The sequence below is a fragment of the Ixodes scapularis genome, unplaced genomic scaffold, assembly GCF_016920785.2.
Source record: "Ixodes scapularis isolate PalLabHiFi unplaced genomic scaffold, ASM1692078v2 PGA_scaffold2__306_contigs__length_199485367, whole genome shotgun sequence".
NCBI lineage: Eukaryota > Metazoa > Arthropoda > Arachnida > Ixodida > Ixodidae > Ixodes > Ixodes scapularis.
The window spans coordinates 153432300-153451541 of NW_024609857.1; the positions used below are offsets into that span (position 1 = coordinate 153432300).

The following is a 19242-nucleotide window of genomic DNA, read 5'->3' on the forward strand; positions in this document are numbered from 1 at the left end:
CAGGCCAGTGGTTTGCATCGGAAATGATGTCAACCTGCTGTGGGAATAGATCCAAGGGTGTTTCGCCATTAATTGGCTTCAACTTGAGACGAGGTTGGCGAGAAGATGTATTCGGGCGGCTCGTGAAAGGAGTCTGCTCAAATGCGAAGACAGCTGGTTGCGCTGTTTGCTGAAGCGTCTCCAGAGCCGCCACTCGACGGCAGACGTCGGCATGACTTGCGGTTAGAATGTCCGAAGGTTGCTGCGTAGCGACCATGATTGTTTGAGTCTGCAGTTCCAACAGCCTTCGCAGCGTCTCCAATGTCACCGCTCTCGTCAAAATTTCGGTTGGTGCGGCCACCGATTGTGAAGTGGTTTCCTCTGGCTGCTGGGCTTGGGAGGGGAGCTCACCGGAAGGCGTCCCTTGTACCGGCAAAGAACCTTGTCGGGTTTCGGTCGGCATCCCACCGCTGCCACCAATTTGTCACGGTTTATTTCCTGGGTTCTCTAACGTTCTCCTCCTCGATCCCTGTTCCGAGCACCTCTTCTTCTTCTTTCCTTTTTTTTCGCTGTTACAATATAGTTTTCCGCACTGTCTTTTCAAAAATATAATCTTTATATTTGGTCCATCAGCTTTAGTAAAAAAATGGAAAACATTTATAAATTTCTTTTACGCGAAATTAGAGTATAGCTCTTGAAGAGGTGGAGGGGAGGATACGGAGGGGAGGGTATGCCCCTCCTCCTCCTCCGTACCCTCTCCACCTCCTCTCCTCTTCTTCCCCTTTCCTTTTCTCCTCACCTCCCCTTCCCTCTTTCCTCCTTCGCTTCTCCTTCACCTCCTTACTTTCTCTCCCCCCTCTGCCCTTCCCTTCCTCCTCCTCCGTATCCTCCACTCATCCCACAATTTCGTCGCTAAATTTAGCTGGAAAATTGACGTCGCGTGACCTCAAGAGCAATTCAGTGTCCCCGCTAAATTTTGCCAGGAATTGTATTGCTCTTGAGGTCACCTGACGTTAACATTCCCGTTAAATCCAGGGGAGAAACAGAATTCGTTCATAGGTAACGTGACACCAAGTCACATGACGTTAGCTTGCCCTTTAAATTTAGCGGAGAAGCTGAATTGGTGTTGAGGTCACATGACATCAATTTTCCCGCTAAATTTAGAGCGGTTACGCCGACGCCGACAGCGACGCCGCGAAACAAAGGAATGGGCGCCTAATGGCTGCGCTCTAAAAAAAACTTGTTGATCATAAAGCTACGCCTTTAAGCGTGGAACGCGATAGCATTATCGGGCCACGTTCGCAAAGCCTTCTCATATAATCCCGTGCTCCTACCCAACCCGCGCAAGTGTGTGCATGCTCGAGTCAGTATCGTCACGTATCACCTGCCGTCACACGTGGCTGTGAGGTCATGACCCTATCGGCCAGCTATATTTAGCAGAAAATTTTACGCTACATTTTTCGGGAAAACTTTCTCCCAAACTTGGCGGGGAAAGTGTCCGCTAAAGTTGGTGGGAACATTTTCTTCTAACTTTGGCGGAAACAGTTTCAGCAATATTTAGCGGAAACTTTTTCTGCCAAATTTAGCGGGTCGACAGAGTCATGATGTCACAGCAACGTGTGACGTCACACGCGTTACGTGACACGCATGACGGCACACGTGGCAGCGCGCGTTGCATTATGGAACTTCTTGGAACTACTGAAGCCTGATTTTCCGCGACGCGAGCTCTTAAACGCTATCGCGTTATTAAGGATTTGATCACGACTCCATCAGGACACAGGAAATTAAATCTAGCAATTGGCTCAATGCTACCTGCGTGGAGAACACCTGCCACCTTACAGGGTTCTAAGATATTCCCAAAAATGACTATAGCACCGTGCAGTACTACTGAATTCATGATGGCCCTATTGACTGAAGAAATATTTGGGAAAATAAATTTCTTCTACTGTGTATTTTTAGAGCGCAGCTCTTGCGCTCCCGTTTCCGGCTTGAGCGGCGTCGCCTTCGGCGTCGGCGTAACCACGTGGTGCATTATGGAACGTCTCCCATAATGACGTCACAACCCTCGTGACGTCACTTGTAACGCCATTATGGGAAACGCCCCATAATGCACCACGCGTGATGTCACGAGTGGCGTCACGAAGGTAACTCGAGAAGGTCAAGACGGGGGTCACGACCTTCACAGTGAAGGTCACGAGGCCTTCATGAGTGACGTCATGAGTGTCACTAAGGTCACGAGTGACGTCACGAGGGAGGAGGGAGGGAGGGGACGAGGATAGATGGAGGAGAATGACAGAAGGAGGCGGGAGGAGGAGGGAGAGAAGGAAGAGGAGGGGGAGGAGGAGAGGAGGAGTAACGATGTGAAGAGGAGGAGAGGAGTAGGAGAAGGGACATACCCTTCCCTCCGTACCCCCCTCCCCTCCTCCTCAAGATCTGCGCTCTAATTCGGCATTACAGGGAATTGTAAACGTCTCTGATATTTATAGTTTACAGTCATAGAACACGAAAAGTGACACTCTTGAACTTGTCTGCTTGGCTTCGTTAGCTGTGGCATGCTTGATGTTCTTAATTTAGAATTATACAGTGCGAACTGGAAGGATTAAAATGTGCGAAATATTTTGTTGATGTATGTGTGTGGCAGTGTCAAAAAATCATTCAACGAACATGAGCTTTTTTTAAAATATATATTTGTTTGAAAGATACCGTTCTTTATTTTTCCTGTATACCAATGTAATAGTCGAACTAATTAAGTCAGGTTATAAATACAATTCAGGCTGATACAAAACTGAGAGCAAATCACTATACACAATGTGCTGTAGTGCAAAAGTGCCTTTTGCAAACAAAATAAATAAATAAAACCGTCAGACAAGATGAAAGCAAACTTTCATCGATCATTAATCTGTGTTTACTTTTATTAATTTTTTTTTTGTATAAACAACGACTAACTTTCTGTCTTCTCAAAGTCAAAACATCCTTCGTAAAATGAAACCGAATTGTTTCTCGGTTTTGCTGACCACAGTTAAAACAGCGCAATGGTGATTGAAGCTAAACTTGTTCTGATCTACGTGCTGCTAGCTGTTGTCCATTCACAACTCCAGGACATAAAAAAAAGGCTCGTAACATGCCCCTTTTATGCAATGAAACCTCCTTTTATAAAAAAAGTGTAGACATAAATATATAATTAAAAGTATACAATGCATTTCTTCAGTTTGTCTTTTATTGGCAAGGTATTTATTGAGTGTAAACATACCAGCACTCACAAGTCATAAACAACATGGCACAAGGCGCGTATTGCTGCTCTACCTATTGGTGTATAATTTCTTGGTACCCTTCACCAACATCTGTTTAGGTTAATTTAAATCTCTCTTCCAGTCTGAATTGATCTCCAGCAAAGGCTATCCAGTCGAAGAATACGAGGCTACAACCAGCGACGGTTATGTGATTCGCATTCAACGTATTCCACGAGGCAAAAACGAAAGCCAGGACGCACCTTTGTCCAATAAGACAACGATATTGCTGCAACATGGCGTGCTCGGTGCCTCATCAGATTTCGTTATAAATTTTCCCAACCAAAGCTTGGGTAAGTTTTTTTTTTCTTAAATACAATCAGCCGAAACATTTTAATGCGTTTTGGTTAAATGTAACTTGATTAAAACGTAAGCTGGAAAAGAGATAGACGAAATGAAGTCTCAGTCCTGGTACAAAAGCGTCACGACCAACGTTACTAAAACCACTCAGTTGGAAACCGCCGTATAGAGCCTCCTCTTAAAAAGTGGCACCGATCCGTACTCAAGAACCGAGCTAATGGCGATTGTAACGCCGCCATTTCTCCCGCAGCGGCCACTCGGGGAACTGCACGGCTGCTTGAATTGGTTCGGAAATATCACATTCGATAGCGTCTGTTGTGACTGTACTATTGTGACTTTAATCGATCATTTTGGCGCTGAAACATATACGGAAAAAGGGGTTTCAGGGATGGCGAGCCCCGTTTTCCAAGCGGACGCGCCGCGAATTACTACCGAAGTTAGGACGCACCCAGGTTGGGGCGCGATACCTGTAATCAGCTGCGAGACATGGTTGTATAAAAACAATATGAAATGTGCCGCAAAACCTTGTAAACTAAATATTTTAGAAAACATCACGCACCTATCATTTTGTACTGAACTCCAATAAACGTTCGTACAAAAAGAGTTTTTTTTTCGTTTGTTCTACCAAAAAATATATTTTCTAAACGCTCAAGGTGACCACAGTAACGAAAAAAAGTTTGAGTCGCCATCTCTGCACGTCGAGACTGGGTGTTTGAGTACTCTGGGGACATTCAGTGACTCTAGCAGTAGCCATATAAGGCACCTTTTATGTTTCAACTCGTCGCTAAAGGGTGGCGCTGTTATTGTATTTAGTTCGGTCTTGGTGGACGCCAGTGGCCCGGGTTTTAAATGTGAGTTTTCTAACTAAGTGTTCTAGTAACGTTGGTCCGAGCGAACGTCAGTGTCGATGTGTTCGTGGCGTCCCCACTTTTGGCTACCGAAGTTTTTGTTGAAGACCAAGCTGGAGAGCGAGCTTTAACAGAATTGGCTCCTGCCACACACACGACTGCTGTTGTGGCGGCGCGAAGATTGCGGCGGGCAAGAGCATGTCACTTGTACGATGTCATAAGGTGGAAATCGAATGACCACATTCTTCGGACGTGGTAAACAGGTCGGTGAAGGACGCGCTTCATTCTCCACGCAGCCATCGGGACTTGGGCTATGGAAGTATGAAGCGTCTGGAGACGACATGATGCTACCGTAGGTGCAGCCATAAGTGTGTAGGGGCGCCCCGTACGATAAACAAATCCATGGTTGTTTTGGTCTCTCTCGAATGCTGATGTCACCTCCAGAAGCTTCCTACCTGCATGTGTACACTCAGCACCTCCTATTGAAAGGGTGGTATAACAATGGGACGCCGCCGTGCCACCAGCAGCAGGACCATTTTTGTGCATATTGTGTAGCAGCAGAAGGACAGCACTGATCGCGTCAGTCGTTTTTAATCAATGTATGCTTACCTGACCACTGCACTACACACGTGCTTGGATCCAGGGTCGGCGCTAAGTTTTCCTACACTGGAGATGGAAATTAAATACATAGATTTCCTCCATCCCATAAAAAACAGCTGCGATCATATATTATTGTCAAGCGCTGTCCGCCAGCGAAAGAAATATAAAGAAATATTAGGTTAAATGAGTGGCGAATGCTACTTCTCATATAGACTTCAATAATCACTGCACCTCTCTCCATAGAATGCAAAAATGGCCCCGAATCCGAAATTCATAATTTAAAAAAAAAAGCTATACTGACTTCACATAAAGCAGATAACAAATTAGTAACACATTTCGTCTCCCATACGCGAGACGTCATCACTGAAGCCAAAAGGCAGCAATGGGGAAAACGCCAACTAGAAATCCTATTTAAGAAGGCCCGCGCACACTTCAGGAAACAGATGAATCACGCCGGATAAAACATGATTCCAAGTCCCTTCCTTGACCGCAACTTTGTTTGCGCGCCAAGCTCGAAGCTTTCTTGAAGTCAAAACTGCGACTTGTTGTCCGACAATGGCCAACCTGCTCCGCTTTGCACTAGTGGCATGCGTGGCTTTCGCCACCTCACGTTTGTGTTCTTTCATACCGGTGCAACACTTGACGCAGGTGGTTCACAATTTCAGCTTCACAATGTAGACAGTTAAATTTATACACCACACTGGGACCCTTTGGGGGGGGGGGGGGGTCTTTTGGTTTTTAAACGAGGTCGCGTAGTTTAGGATGGGGTTGCAAAGCTGTTCAGAAATTCGAAAGGGGCGAAAGTTCTGCAATTAGAGTCAGAAAGGGTTTTAATATAGGAATTTGTTACTTGCATTGCTTTATTACAATTTAATTCGAACGACTATCTTGCCCTATCTGCTTGCGCGTCTTATCGATAAAACGTATATGGTAATCCCGCTTCTCCAGCGGCTCGACAATAATTGTATCTTCAGATGCTCGGAGTTCCGTATTTGAATAAATCTGTTCGGACAGATGTAGCAGGGTTTCTACGACTTTTCGTTTGTGCTCAACCGGATGATGTAAGTTGAAGTTTGGAAACTTTCCTGTGCCGCAAGATTTACGGTACACATGCGTTTCTATATGTTCGGTGCTGTGTCGGTGAATATTAACTTATAGGAAAGGCAATGTGGTGTTCGTTTCTGCTTCACGGTGTGAATTGGATTGACGGCTCAACGCCGTTCAAGGTTAAATAAAAGTCATGAAGATGGTCTTTATTTAAATTGCGGTAGTACCGTACAAGCAACGCATATAAAACCTTACTGGATGCACAATTTACCATATAACTGTTCTCTGGACGTGCTGCATGACAAGATTCCCCAGGCACGAATACCGGAATGCCCATTGGACAACCTTCAATCGGGTGATAGGCTTGTCCACGAAATGGAAAAATTATACTGCTGAAGACAAAACCGTAGCGGTATAGCGATGTGCTCAACCGTTAATAATGTGTGCGAGGGGAGCGTGTCATCATTACGTAAGCTCGTTTCAGTGAATCTCAGAGTTGGGAGGTGGGGAAATTTGCAAAGTATAACACAACATCAAAAAAATCTATTACGTCATCCTCTTCAAGTCCGTTACAACGTGGCCCACGATCTTCTGAGAATTACGTGCTGTGAAATCGTTTGTTCCAGTAACGGAATGGTGAGTTCGACGAAATATTTCGACAGGCTGCAAGTGGAATAACCAATGAAGGAAACAATCGGACACAATGGGCACTCTGGTTCGTGAACTTTTGGAAGACCACAGTATTTAGAAGTGGATCCGTCAAAAGTAAAAAGACGACGGTTCGTAGCGTCGTCTATGCGTTTCTTCTTTTCTAGATCGCGGAGGCGGTCAACAGGATATCTTTGAAACTTTGGAGTGGGGTCCCTTGGTAACCTCACGAAACGAGCCGTGTCAACAAGAATCGCGCGGATTATTTTTAAAGTAAACTTGCTTCTCAAGTACTGCTGTACCCTTTGCCTTATCAGCTGTGAGAATGGTAATCGACTGATTTGATTTAAGATCTAGTAATGCCAATTGCACCAGCTTGCTTAGATTCGATGTTGTTCCTTTTGCGTTGTTCACCATAGTCGTTATGCGACTGTGTGCCAGATTGGGGGCCGGCGGAGAAAAGCTCACAAGAGATAAGCTCACCGAAAAACAAATTGAGTTGAGACATTTAAGACTGCTTACGTGTGAAAATGAAAAAGCATGTCGCTCGCACGTGTCACTAGTTGTGTGCAGTGCAGACAAAGCCAACGCCAGCCAAAGAGAGAAAGCGTGGGTACTAGGAATGCGGGTTGGGAGACGAGTGCAATGGAGGGCGAGGGGAGAAAGGAAGGCCACTAGAAAAGTTAGAAAGTAGAGGAGTTTCTGTTTTCCTCCTTAGCCCTCCTAGTGCTTTCCCTTTCTCCCCTCGCCTGGCGTTACCTTCGCCTGTACTGCACGCAACTAGTGACACTGTGTAGATATGCAGAGCTTTAGTCAGCCGTAACCGTAGAGCAACCGTGGCGTTCGGAAAGCGTGCTCGTCTCACACTTCGGAGGCCCGGGCTAGATTTCCAGCCAAACCGCAATGTACGAAATTTTCCTTTCAAAGTCATTAAATTACAGGAAGGTCTTCGAGAAATTTTTCGCAGCCAATGGGAATCTAGATGCCGCATCGCTGCTACGCACAACGCCCAGGCAATGTGAATTTAGTTGGCGTTTTCGCCGGCTTCACTGGCGTCGCTCAATGAGACAGTTAATACTTTCACAATAGTAAGCTCCCCACAAAGCCGTCCGCTGCGGACTAATAACGGATGCGGAGAAAAGCTCACTTGGGGATCTGGGAACCGAGCATTGACTCAACTGAAGTATGTTCGGATGCGATGCGTTCATACAATCTTTTTGCATTTCAGTGACAAATAATATACTCTTAAATATCCCTTAAAAATACAAAATCGGTTGCACGATAAGAACTAAAAAAAAATCAATAAACCGATAACTGAAGGATAGCAAGGGGAAAATATGTCCAGTGTAGTAGGCTGCAGCCTGACCAGTTCCTTCCTGAATTGTTATATATGAAATGTCCTTTCATGTAGTTGTTGCAGAATCTATATATCCCAAACTTTATTTTTTTTTTTGCTATTCAAGAAGGCACGCTTTCAGTATTCTAAGCTCTGCCAATGAGTAGCTAAATAAAATTTATATTTTATCTATCCCGGCTATGTCCCATTTAAATATGGCAACACTCACGGGAAAACGGCCGCCCAAAAAGTGAATCAAGAGCTGCAGCAAAGCGCCTTGCTTTGAAATGCATACCACTTGCATGCACACCCCTGCTGGTTTAGTTCCACTACTGCTCCTAGATTGTTCAACCTGGCGCAAGAATACAGAAACAAATTTTTTTCTTGATAAAATGGATATTGAATCGATAAAGACCACCTTGCATAAAAATTCATTTCTAGGTGAGTTTTTCTCCGGGTTTGTCTAAAGACTTGTTTGCTTTTTCACCGGCGTGCTCGAACGTAGGTGTACTTTTCTCCTGTATTTGCCATATTGATACTAGTCTTATCCTGTAGGTGTAGAAGTGCCTCCTCAATGTCAAATATACAATTTATTTTAGGAACAATGCCAGGGCGAGATCAAGTCTTTTTTAATGAAGACACATGAACATTGTGTGAGACACAGACACTTATATTGTGTTGTGGCCTTGTTGTAGATATATACAGCTCCTAGAAGTGGAGAATAAAGAGCTCTCACCCCGCGCTTCGCGCTGGGCAAACATTCTGTCAAACATAGTGTCAGAGGTGGGATTGCTGACCACTGCTTTTTTCCTGAAAGACAGGTCAGCACACCATAATGACCCTTGTCCTGGTACCTTAAGCTGGCTTCAAACTCTACGGCCTTCGACACGGACCTGTGCTTTTCAACCGCCGACGGGCCTGACCCCTTCGTAACCGAAAGGAACGTCCAAGCCAAATGCGAGTGAACGTGACTTGTTTCCAGATTACGCAGCCTGACCCGTTCACGTTTTCGTAACCGTCAGACTGGCCTCAATGAAATAAACGGCTACTGCGCTGCCGCGCTGCTTCGGGACTCTGCGACCGTCCAAGGGAGAGTCAAGTCGACAAACTAGTGCACCACATGGGCCAGGGGACGTTTTCAACACGTTCAAGTTGACGTCCAATGAGCAGAAAAATTTCGACTTGGTACACAAGAGCTTTGAGGAAAACTTCATTCATCGAAGAAACGTGATCTTTGTAAGGGTGAAATTTACCACCAGAGTTCAACTAGACGTTGAGTCCGCCAACGATTTTGCTGCAGCTCTCCATGCTCTAGTGGACGCGTGCAACTTCGGAGAATTTCGCGAGGAACTGATCGGAGACAGATTGGTCGTAGGCTTCAATAATCACAAAGTGTCACAAACTCTTCAGCTGGTCCCACACCTTAATCTCTTCGAGGCACTAACCGTAGCACGTCAGAACGAGACAGTTAAGCTACAACAGGCAAACCTTTGTCGAGGCCATCCAAAAAAATGGTAGCTTTAAATCCTCTACACACGAGAAAAAACAAGCCTGCTAAACATGACTTCGACACCAAACTACCATCTAAGGTGCAGAATAAACCCACAAAAGGAAGCGGAAAGAAAAATCAAGCCCACTCATGCTGCTGGTGCGGTAAATCGGCACTCGCGAGCTCTCTGCCCAGCAAAGAGTGGCACGTGCCAGAAGTCTCAAACGAAATGTCACTATGCGACTGTTCACAGGATGGTTCAAATGCAGTAGACCACCGAAACAGAGACAGGATTCTTTGGTTTGGTGGGTGAAACTACAACTTGAACCTTTGAAGTCGCTTCGCAATTAGAATCAAAAAGACTGATCTTGAATATTGAAACAAAGGCGGACGAGACTGTCATTCCAGAACGACAGTACCACCACCAAGCATATCACTCTTAGCTCCACAACGCGTCGACTTTAGCGACCTGATGGAAAAGCTCTTCGCGTTTCGGGAGTGGCCAGGCTCTATTTCAAGTTGAACGGCAGAGAAAGCGTCCACTAGAAAAGTCCCAAGCCATCAATGGCTTGGGACTGTTCAGCTCTCTCAATACTGTTTCCGTGTAGAACGTAGACAAAAACTTATTTGAGGTATTCCAATGTCTGGGCAAGCTACAACAAGAGTGTGACATACTGCTTCGACCAGACGCTACTCCCTATGCTCTCACGTCTCCTCGTCGGGTGCCTCTACCTCTCTAAAAGAAAACAAAATAGGAGTTTCTACGAATGCAAGAAATCGGCGTCATCAACCCCATAACAGAACCCGCCTCTCGGCCACCAACTCCGATGTTGGTCGTACCCAAAATGTCAGAACACTGTTGATCTGTGTAGACTACACAGAGCTGAACAAGTTAATCCTACGCGAATGTCATTCCACGCCGGCGGTGGAACACACCCTTGGGACGCTGCAAGGAGCCATGTCGTTTAAAAAAAATTAATACCACATCAAGATTTTGTCAGACTGCTTCAAGCAAGAAAAGTAAAGTACTGACAAATTTCCTCACTCCTCTAGGTCGCTTTTGCTTTTGGTTTGGTAACGAGGCCAAATAGGTTAAGGTGGGTTTTGAAAGCTGTTCGAATGTTTAAAAAGGCGAGGGCCATACGGATAGAGTAAGAAGCACTTTTAATATATGAATTTGTTACTTGCCCTGCTACATTACGATTTTGTCCGGACGTCTCCTATGTCCTATCTGATTAGCATCTTTTCGATTAAACGACTAAGATAATCCCGCTTTATCAGCGAGTCGACAATAACTGTATCTTCAGATGCTTGCAGTTATGGATTTCATAAATGTGTGCGGACAGATCTAGCAGGATTCTTACGACTGCTATTTTGTGCTCAACCGGATTATTGCAGTTGAAGCTTAAGCAGTTACCTGTGTCGCAAGCTTTACTGTACACAGTGCTTTCTACGTGTCCAGTGATGTTTCGGTATACATTAAGATAAAGGAAAGGCAGTCTACTCTTCTCTTCTTCAGATGTAAAGTGGATTGCAGGTTCAACGCTGTTCAAAGTTAAAGTTAACTTTACCAGCGTTTAACCGTCAATCTAGTTCAAACATGAAGCAGAACTGAACATCACTCTGTTTTCGTAGAAAGGCAGAAAGTGAAAACGAATTTTTCAGACAATATATATGACATCGAATTGGAACAGCATTTAATCTATACGATCGTCTGGTACACGTAGTAGTAGAAAAGGCATTTACTATTCAGTTCACTTCATAACGCAGTTTTATTGAAAATTCTGTGGAGCACTTTAAGTCAATCTATTTTTCGCCTCCAGCACAAGCGCAAGAGATGTCACAGTGGATAAAAGAGATAAAATCCGGTCACACCTTTTAAAAATAAACCTTACAGTCTTAGCCCGAAAATATTCAAGTCAATTTAGATTTTTTTAATAGTGGTCCCTTCAACTGATTTATAATCTAGAATGGGGTTAAGATGGTTTTGTAGGCGTTTAGTCTGAGTTCTCTAGTGGAGCAGTTGAGAGTCCGCTTGATATGACCAAACTTTTCAAGGGAATCGGGAGCAGATGAAGTCGACATGTCTATCCCATCTAAGATTGGGCGCAAAAAAAAACCCTAAGAATTTAAACTCGCTCACTTCGTTTAAAAGTACATTATCAATACCATAACTAAAGAACAAAGGGCGATTCTTTCTTTGTAAGTCAAAAAAAAAAAGTACAATATTATCAAATTCTAAGCACATTCACCATTTCTTACTCCAATTTAAAAAAAGGGCACGAAAGATTTGTTTAGTAACCACTGATCATTAATGGACGTGATGTCATTGTACAGAAGGCAATCATCGGCTTATAGAAAACTCTTCACCGGTATGTTGTTTTATATTATTAATATACACAAATAAATTAAACAGGACCTAACGCGGTTTTTTGCGGCATACCTGAACTAACCAAAACCTCCGAAAAGATGGCATTCGCATATTAAACGCACTTCGACCTGCAATGCAAATAATCAGAAATTCAGTCTGGTAAAAGCGTATTCTTAAGGACGGCTTTTAACTTCAAAAGTAACTTCGAGTGCGATACTTTACCAAAAGCCTTCAAATAATCAATGAAATTGCCGTCAAGTTGTCCTTTCTTATTTAAGGATGAAGCAATGTAATGAGGAAATACCAAACAACGTCTAGTGGTTCAAAAATATAGGCAAAAACAATGCTGTTGAGCACAGAGAAATTAATTGCTTTCAAGATACTCGAAAGCAAGTTTATTAACCCTGTTTGAGCATAGTGACAGTTCGTGCTGATTTCCAAATTCGAGTTCCAGTTTCAGAGAAACGAGACTTCTGGGAAATATTAGCTAGTATCTGAATGTCCGAACTAAACAACAATGAAAAAAAAAAAACTTGCGATATCATTTGGATTTGAACACTTTTTTCAGTTGAGGTACGAAAGCAAGTTGTGTATACCGGGAACAATAATCTGAATATTTGCTGACGAATTACAAACAATATTTATACAAAAGCAAGGTTTACTACCGTTGTCTGAAATAAAAACTCAGAAAAAATATTCATTAAAGCAATTAGAAAAAAACCACAGGGTCACTAACACATTTATTCTTAATAATAAAACTACAAGGAGTACCATTTCTGGAAAGGCTAGATTTCAAAACTTCACAGGGTCTGACGTCAATATTCGAGATTGGGTAACACTAAAATATTTATCCTTTGCGGCAGCCATTTTTGGTTCTAAACTTTTCCGCAAACATTCAAACCAGTCTACTTCTAGAGGATTAACACTATGTTTTATTTTTTTTTATTCCTCTTCACACGATGTTATAGTTCCAACACCTCTTTAGTAATACATGGGTGAGTAGGATTATTCTTTTTTGCTTTAACAGGTGGAACTTCCTTAACGCACTCAGTAAGTAATGCATCGAATTCGTTTAGCAGCACGTCAACATCACAGTCATGACTTGGGGAAAACAATCATCAAAATAAAAACTAAACACATCAAGAATGGACACGTGATCATTTCTATCCAAGTCCATTACTGTAAACTTATAGGATTCAAATGTAAAACAGTGATATTCAGCGTTGTAAGAAAATATCTGTTATCTGGTAGGACCCCCTGTTACGGAACATTCGTAACCAGACACAGTGATGCTATGACTAAGAAAAACAAGGTCAAGTGCTGATATATTTCTAGTACACTGCTTTACTACTTGATCCAAATCAAATGTTAAAGTATTGTCAACAAAAGCATTAAACAGAGTATTATCATGGCTACCTACCGTTAGAGTATTTTAATTTATGCCAGAAACATTAAAATCATCCGTGAGTATCAGAATGAAGTTTCCAAGCGTTTCTTGCAATGTGTAATAATGATTATCAAACAGCACTTGAAGGGAAGAACTAAGCGCTCTGTAAACAACCCAAATAACAAGAACAAACTAATTTAGATGTACCTTCAACAACAGTACTTGTCATCTAGAAAGTACACAAAAAAACCATCAGACCTGCAAAAATAATGCGACGCCCCCACCTTTTCCAGACGAGCTACCGCAACCGAACAACGTTATAAATTATAAATAAGATGGGTAAATTCACAGTCAAGTGTGGAATCGTGCAACCAAGTTTGAGATACACATATGACATGCGTGGAATATTATGCTACAACGCAAGCAAATTCAGTGAACTTTATAAAAAAAAAAAGGCTTCTCGCATTAAGATTTAAAAAGAAAGAGTTATTATTTTGCGCGAATCGATCCGAGGGTGCAGAAACGACGGGACGGGCAGCACTTACGATACAGTTGCTGGACTCATTCCATGTGTTCCGGACATTATTGACAAGTGAATTAATAGACATGACGTAAAAAAACTTTATAGCCGTTTCGCCTGAGGTAAGCCGCGCCATGCCAGAGCTCCCTGAGAATGTTACGGAGACGAAATAAAAAGTCCTCGTTAATAAAAAAAGAGGATGCCCTTTAATTTGTGAATATTTGTTAGAATTCAAATGTTGTGTCGAAAGTCAAGCACACTTCAAATAATTAGATTAATTTTATCCTCCATATGAGAAGCAAGACGACGACAGCGCTTAATGCCATCACAAGATACAGAAAGCTTTTGAAAACAGATCAATGACACAGTTCAGTAAGCAAGCTGGTGATTTGTCGTAAGCTTACCCTAAGCCATATTTAACCGGCATGTTCCTACGAGAACGATTTTCCAAGTCATCGTTTCTATCAGATAGTTGCGTGACGACAATTTTTAGAGCGGCAATTTTATCTTCTGGGCATGTTACCTTGTCAAGGGGCATAGGTAGTTGAGATAAACTGGAATCAACCGCTGTAAGGCGCAGTTCTAAACCGTCATGCTTATCTTGCAGAGTTGCCTGGTTACTTTTCATTTCGGTTATATCAGAGCTGTTTGCGTTTCCCTTCAACGATTTATTTAAGAATAGTCTGAGTGTCTTCACCAGTGTTGGAATTCACTTAGATATCACCACTACGAATAAGAGAGTGAAACAAACTCCATACCATGCTAACGAAGAGGAAACAAGTCATGCTTCCCAGTCTACTTGGTAGCAGCAATAAAACCAGGTCATTTGACTTAAAAGAATAAGGCCAGAAATAAACCCTACCTGCAGGGCTAAGAAGTAGAAACTGAGTGGCGTGTTCATTGTGCTGCAACAAAGCCCACTGAAAATGAACGGCAGCAGCGGCAGTCTTGAAGGGTCGGTAGCAAAAGTAGGTCCCGAGGAATTCAATCAAATAATCCGACGAAGGCAGATGGTCGCAAGAATTGAAGGATGACGAAATGTCTGTAACGGGACACAACGATTCTGCGGTGACAGCACAAAGCAAAGAGGTTGTACTGCCACAGCTATCGGCGGGCACTGGCGACTGCGCATTCTGCAGGGCAAAGAAAAACTCAGTGGCGTGTTTATCGTGCTGGCACGAAGCCCACTGATGTTAATGAAGTTTTCCAATAAAACGTTCGACATCCGTTTCGCGTGCGATTTTGGGTTTTCGAGATATTTCAATTTCATCACACAGTTTCGCTGCCCACACCCTTGATGCCCGACGATGCAGGAGGGAGGAGTCATGCTTCCCAGTGGGGTCGGTAGCAGCAATCAAAGTAGGTCAGTCAACTTAAAAGAATAAGGCTCAGAAATAACCCCTACCTGCAGGATCAAACAAGTAGAAACCCAGTGGCGTATCCATTGTGCTTCCAAGAAGCCCACTAATGTGAACGAAGTTTTCCAATAAAACGTTCGACATCCGTTTCGCGCGCGAATTTGGGCTTTCGAGATATTTCGATTTCATCTCCTAGTTTCGCCTGCCCGCAATCTTGATGCCAGAAAACATATAAAAAAATGTGGTTCATCAAATTCTTAAGCAATACCGATATTTTGAAAGCTCGCAAAAGCGGGCTTTAATTTCGGCTACTTCGGACTTTATATTCGATTGCACCTTTTTATGAAGACTGAAGTTTTCGTTCCGAAACTACGTGTCTTTCTATACAATTACTACTTTTCCAAATATTTTGTTTTCTAAAATAAATATTATTGTGGTTAATTCAGTCGCATATGTGTTTATATTCCACTATTGCTGTTACTTAAAGTTCCTACATTCCTAGCAGAAACTATTGTTTCTAATAGAAACTATTGTTTCTAATAGAAACTATTGTTCGCTGATATTAACGCGAAAGCATTAACTGCCCCACGAATCGAACAGAGGTCATCAGCTTTTGAAGCCACGCCAAACGGCACCTTACCCTATCCAAATAGAGCAAAGCCTGTCGTCTGTAGCACAAATCTGAAGAACAAGCTCGCGTTGGCTGGCGCACGTTATAGTTTTAAGGAACGAGGCTACCATTGGCTTTTGCGCGGCGTAGTTTCAAGGAACGCCACCAGAGAATACTCTCCATGGCGGCGCAGCGCATACAGTAGCCCGGCTGCCGATAAGAGGTGGGGGCCTGGCCGCAGAGACCGTACGGGCAAACTCCGGAGTGGCTGCACGGCCGAGCTGAGCGCCTTTCGGCCACTTCACGAGAGCGCGCGCTTGGCCGTCGACCACAGCCTCGGCAGGAGCGAAACGTGGCCGTTCACGCCAGTACGCTGCAGACGAACTAAGGTTGCGGAAGAACGACATTCGTGCTTTCGCATTCACAACCCATAAAAAGTGCTTAGCTGTCCTCGGATTTTTTTTTTTTTTTATATATTCCCTACGTGTAAAATGACAAAGAAATATGACTTCCTAAATTACGACTATTATATTTTATAGGATTCATTCTGGCCGACGCTGGATACGACGTGTGGTTAGGAAATTCCCGAGGAAATACATACTCAAGTCACATAAACCTCACTCGGGAAGAGAGGCAATTCTGGGACTTCAGGTGAGCATTCCACGCCGACATAATTTTTTTCTTTTAAATCCTGATTAAAATGGGACCTAAATCTCATCGCGAGGTTTTAAAGGTAACCGGATGTATATTGTCACGGTTTTGGGGTTGCGACGGTTTTTAGTGAAGGACGGGTTCCTGCATTACGTTGTGTCTGACTTTTTTATGCATTGTGTAGTTTTGTCGATTTCATACCTCAAATGTTTGTTCCGTGGAGTATATGGCTAAACCCAAACTACCGGTTCCCGATTATGGCACCCCCTTCTGACCAGCTGCACGGCCATCGAGGGACGCAAAGCTTATATTGCGGTAGAACAAAACGAAAAGCGGGCCTAGTCGCAAGAGTAGTTCCGATCATTCAGGTAAGATGCTACGGCAGTTTTAGTGCTTCGCTTTGAAAATATCCCATATCTGATGCCAATATAATACACATATATAAATTTTCCGGCCGAAAAACAAGATTGCCAGCATGAACACTGCCTTGAAACGAGTCTGCGTTCATCCTGGCAAACCTTTTTCACTTATCGTGTGAGAAGAGCTTATTCTCCTTATCTTATCCCACCTCTCTTGTGAGAAGAACTAGATTATTTCTGGTGTGCAATGCACATTGCAAAAGCGTTGTGGCAGCTAATAGTAAGCTCGGGATGAAAAGAAATGGACTGAGCTATGGCAAACAGTGAATGACACCTTTGGCACCATGACGCGCTTCAGCGAGCATGGAGTTGTAGCGACTAGGTGTCCGCGATAGCGATGTGGCTCACAGAAAGCGAGCCACGCGAAAAGACTCGCATCAGTGCGCGTGTGGAAAGAAAAACAAGAAGCTCCAGTAGAGATCACTCGAGGAAGGCTTTGACGACAACTCCATTGTACGGGAACTGTTCTTGCAACGGCTACCGCAGGCATTCGCATGGTCGTAGAACCAGCAAATGACATGTCTTGGACGTGTTGCGGAAATGGCTAATCGTGTGGCGGAGTACGTGGTGCCGACGGTAACTGCGTTGACAGAACCTCATTACTCGACAACCACCATGCAGGAACTTCAAACAAAGATCGACCAGCTGACGGCGAACGTTGCGTGTCAGCAAAAACATGCCGGTCACGTACGGCGTTCTTCTCAACGCAGCTCTTCTCACCGGAGGAACCCATCTTCCGCTCGAAAGCGATCGCCATCAGCAAAGTCCGAGTACCTGCTGGTACCACCGAAAGTATGGACAGCAAGCCCTAAAGGGGGTGTCACTCCCCCCCCCCCCCCCTGTGTTTGGCAGGAAAACACCCCGGCCAGTCACTAAAGGTGGTGACTCGGGCTTACCAGCATGCCGCCATTTTTACATAGCTGGTCGGTTCACCGGCTGTTGACTTCTTGTCGACACCAGAGCCGAAGGGTCCGTGGTCCCACACACATCAGCAGAGATAAGACGCCTGGTTAAAGACAGAAACCTAATCGCAGCAAATGAATCCACCATACCCACCTTCGGAATGCGATAAGTTACTCTCGGCCTAGGGCTAGGCCAAATTTTAAGGTGGCTCTTCAATATGGCTGACGTCAAATGTCTGATCCAAGGATCCGACTTTTTGTCTAGCTTTAACTTAGATGTCAGCAAGCGCCACCGTCGTCTTCTCGACGGTGCGATAAGTCTCGCTGTAAATGGCATATGTGCAACCGTTTCATCCCTTGGCATACGCCAAATCTTACCATTAACGGGGTTCGAATCTATATTGAACAAGTTGCCCGATGTCACGAGGCCCTTCAACCTGGCACAAGGGACCAAGTATGGTGTGGCTCACACCATCGTCACCTCTGCTCCGGTTGTATGCGCACGACCTTGTCGCCTCTCCGGTGAACGACTCCAAACCGCTCGACGGGAATTCGAGCACATGCTCGAGCTCGGAATTCTTCGGCCGTCGAACAGCTGTTGGGCATTACCTTTACACATGGTGCCGAAGAAGGAGCCAGGAGACTGGAGGCTGTGCGGCGATTATCGCGCTCTCAACGCCAGTACGTTGCCGGATTGTTACCCTATACCAATCCTGCGTGACTTCACAGAGCAACTCAACGGGACCTGTATCTACAGCAAGGTGGAGTTAGTAAAATCTTATCACCTATCGAGCCAGGTGATGTTCTGAAACTGCTGTCACCACGCCGTCTTGGTTATTCAAGTTTGTGGGAATGCCCTTCGGCCTTTGAAATTTTGCGCAAACATTTCAACGATTCATACGCGTAGTGACACGGCGGCTACACTTCGTGTTTGCATATGCTGACGACCTCCTAACCGCGAGCAACTTCCCGGAAGAGCAGGACCGATATCTGCGCTTACTCTTCGGGTAGCTACACAACTATGATCTCGTCGTTAACGCTGGAAAATGTGTCTTCGGAACGTCCGACCTCGAGTTATTAGGACACCGAGTGACACCAAAAGGCATTCACCCATTGTCTTAAAAATGGAAGCCCCATGAGACTTTCCGCAACCCAATTTACTTCGTAAGTTACGATAATTTCTGAGGGTTGTCAACTTCCATCGACACTTCATTAAAAAGTGTGCTCAAATTCTCAATTCCTTAACAGGTCTACTGCGCTCACCGAAAGGTCCCATATCACAGGTCGAATGAAATTCGATGGCAGAGGAGGCATTCAAGACTGAAAAGCAAGCTCTTGTCGACACGGCACTTCACGTCTATCCGGAACTAGACGCACCCACGAGACTTATAGTCAACGCTTCGGATGTCGTAGTGGGAGCCTTGTTTCAACAGTACAACCAGACGAACTGATTTTGGCTAGGTGTCTTTTCACAGAAGTTAAAGCCGGCG

At 44.2% G+C, this 19242-nt stretch overlaps 1 protein-coding gene across 1 annotated transcript in view; it reads left to right on the forward strand.

The window, feature by feature from the left end:
* The first annotated feature begins 3173 nt into the window (after nt 1-3173).
* LOC115312187 (lipase member M-like) overlaps nt 3174-19242 on the forward strand; it is a 128515-nt gene continuing 112446 nt past the window's right edge. The window contains exons 1-3 of the mRNA XM_042291590.1: nt 3174-3206; nt 3352-3559; nt 16320-16431. Of these exons, the coding sequence (XP_042147524.1) occupies nt 3174-3206; nt 3352-3559; nt 16320-16431 (353 nt within the window). The remainder of the gene's footprint in view (nt 3207-3351; nt 3560-16319; nt 16432-19242) is intronic.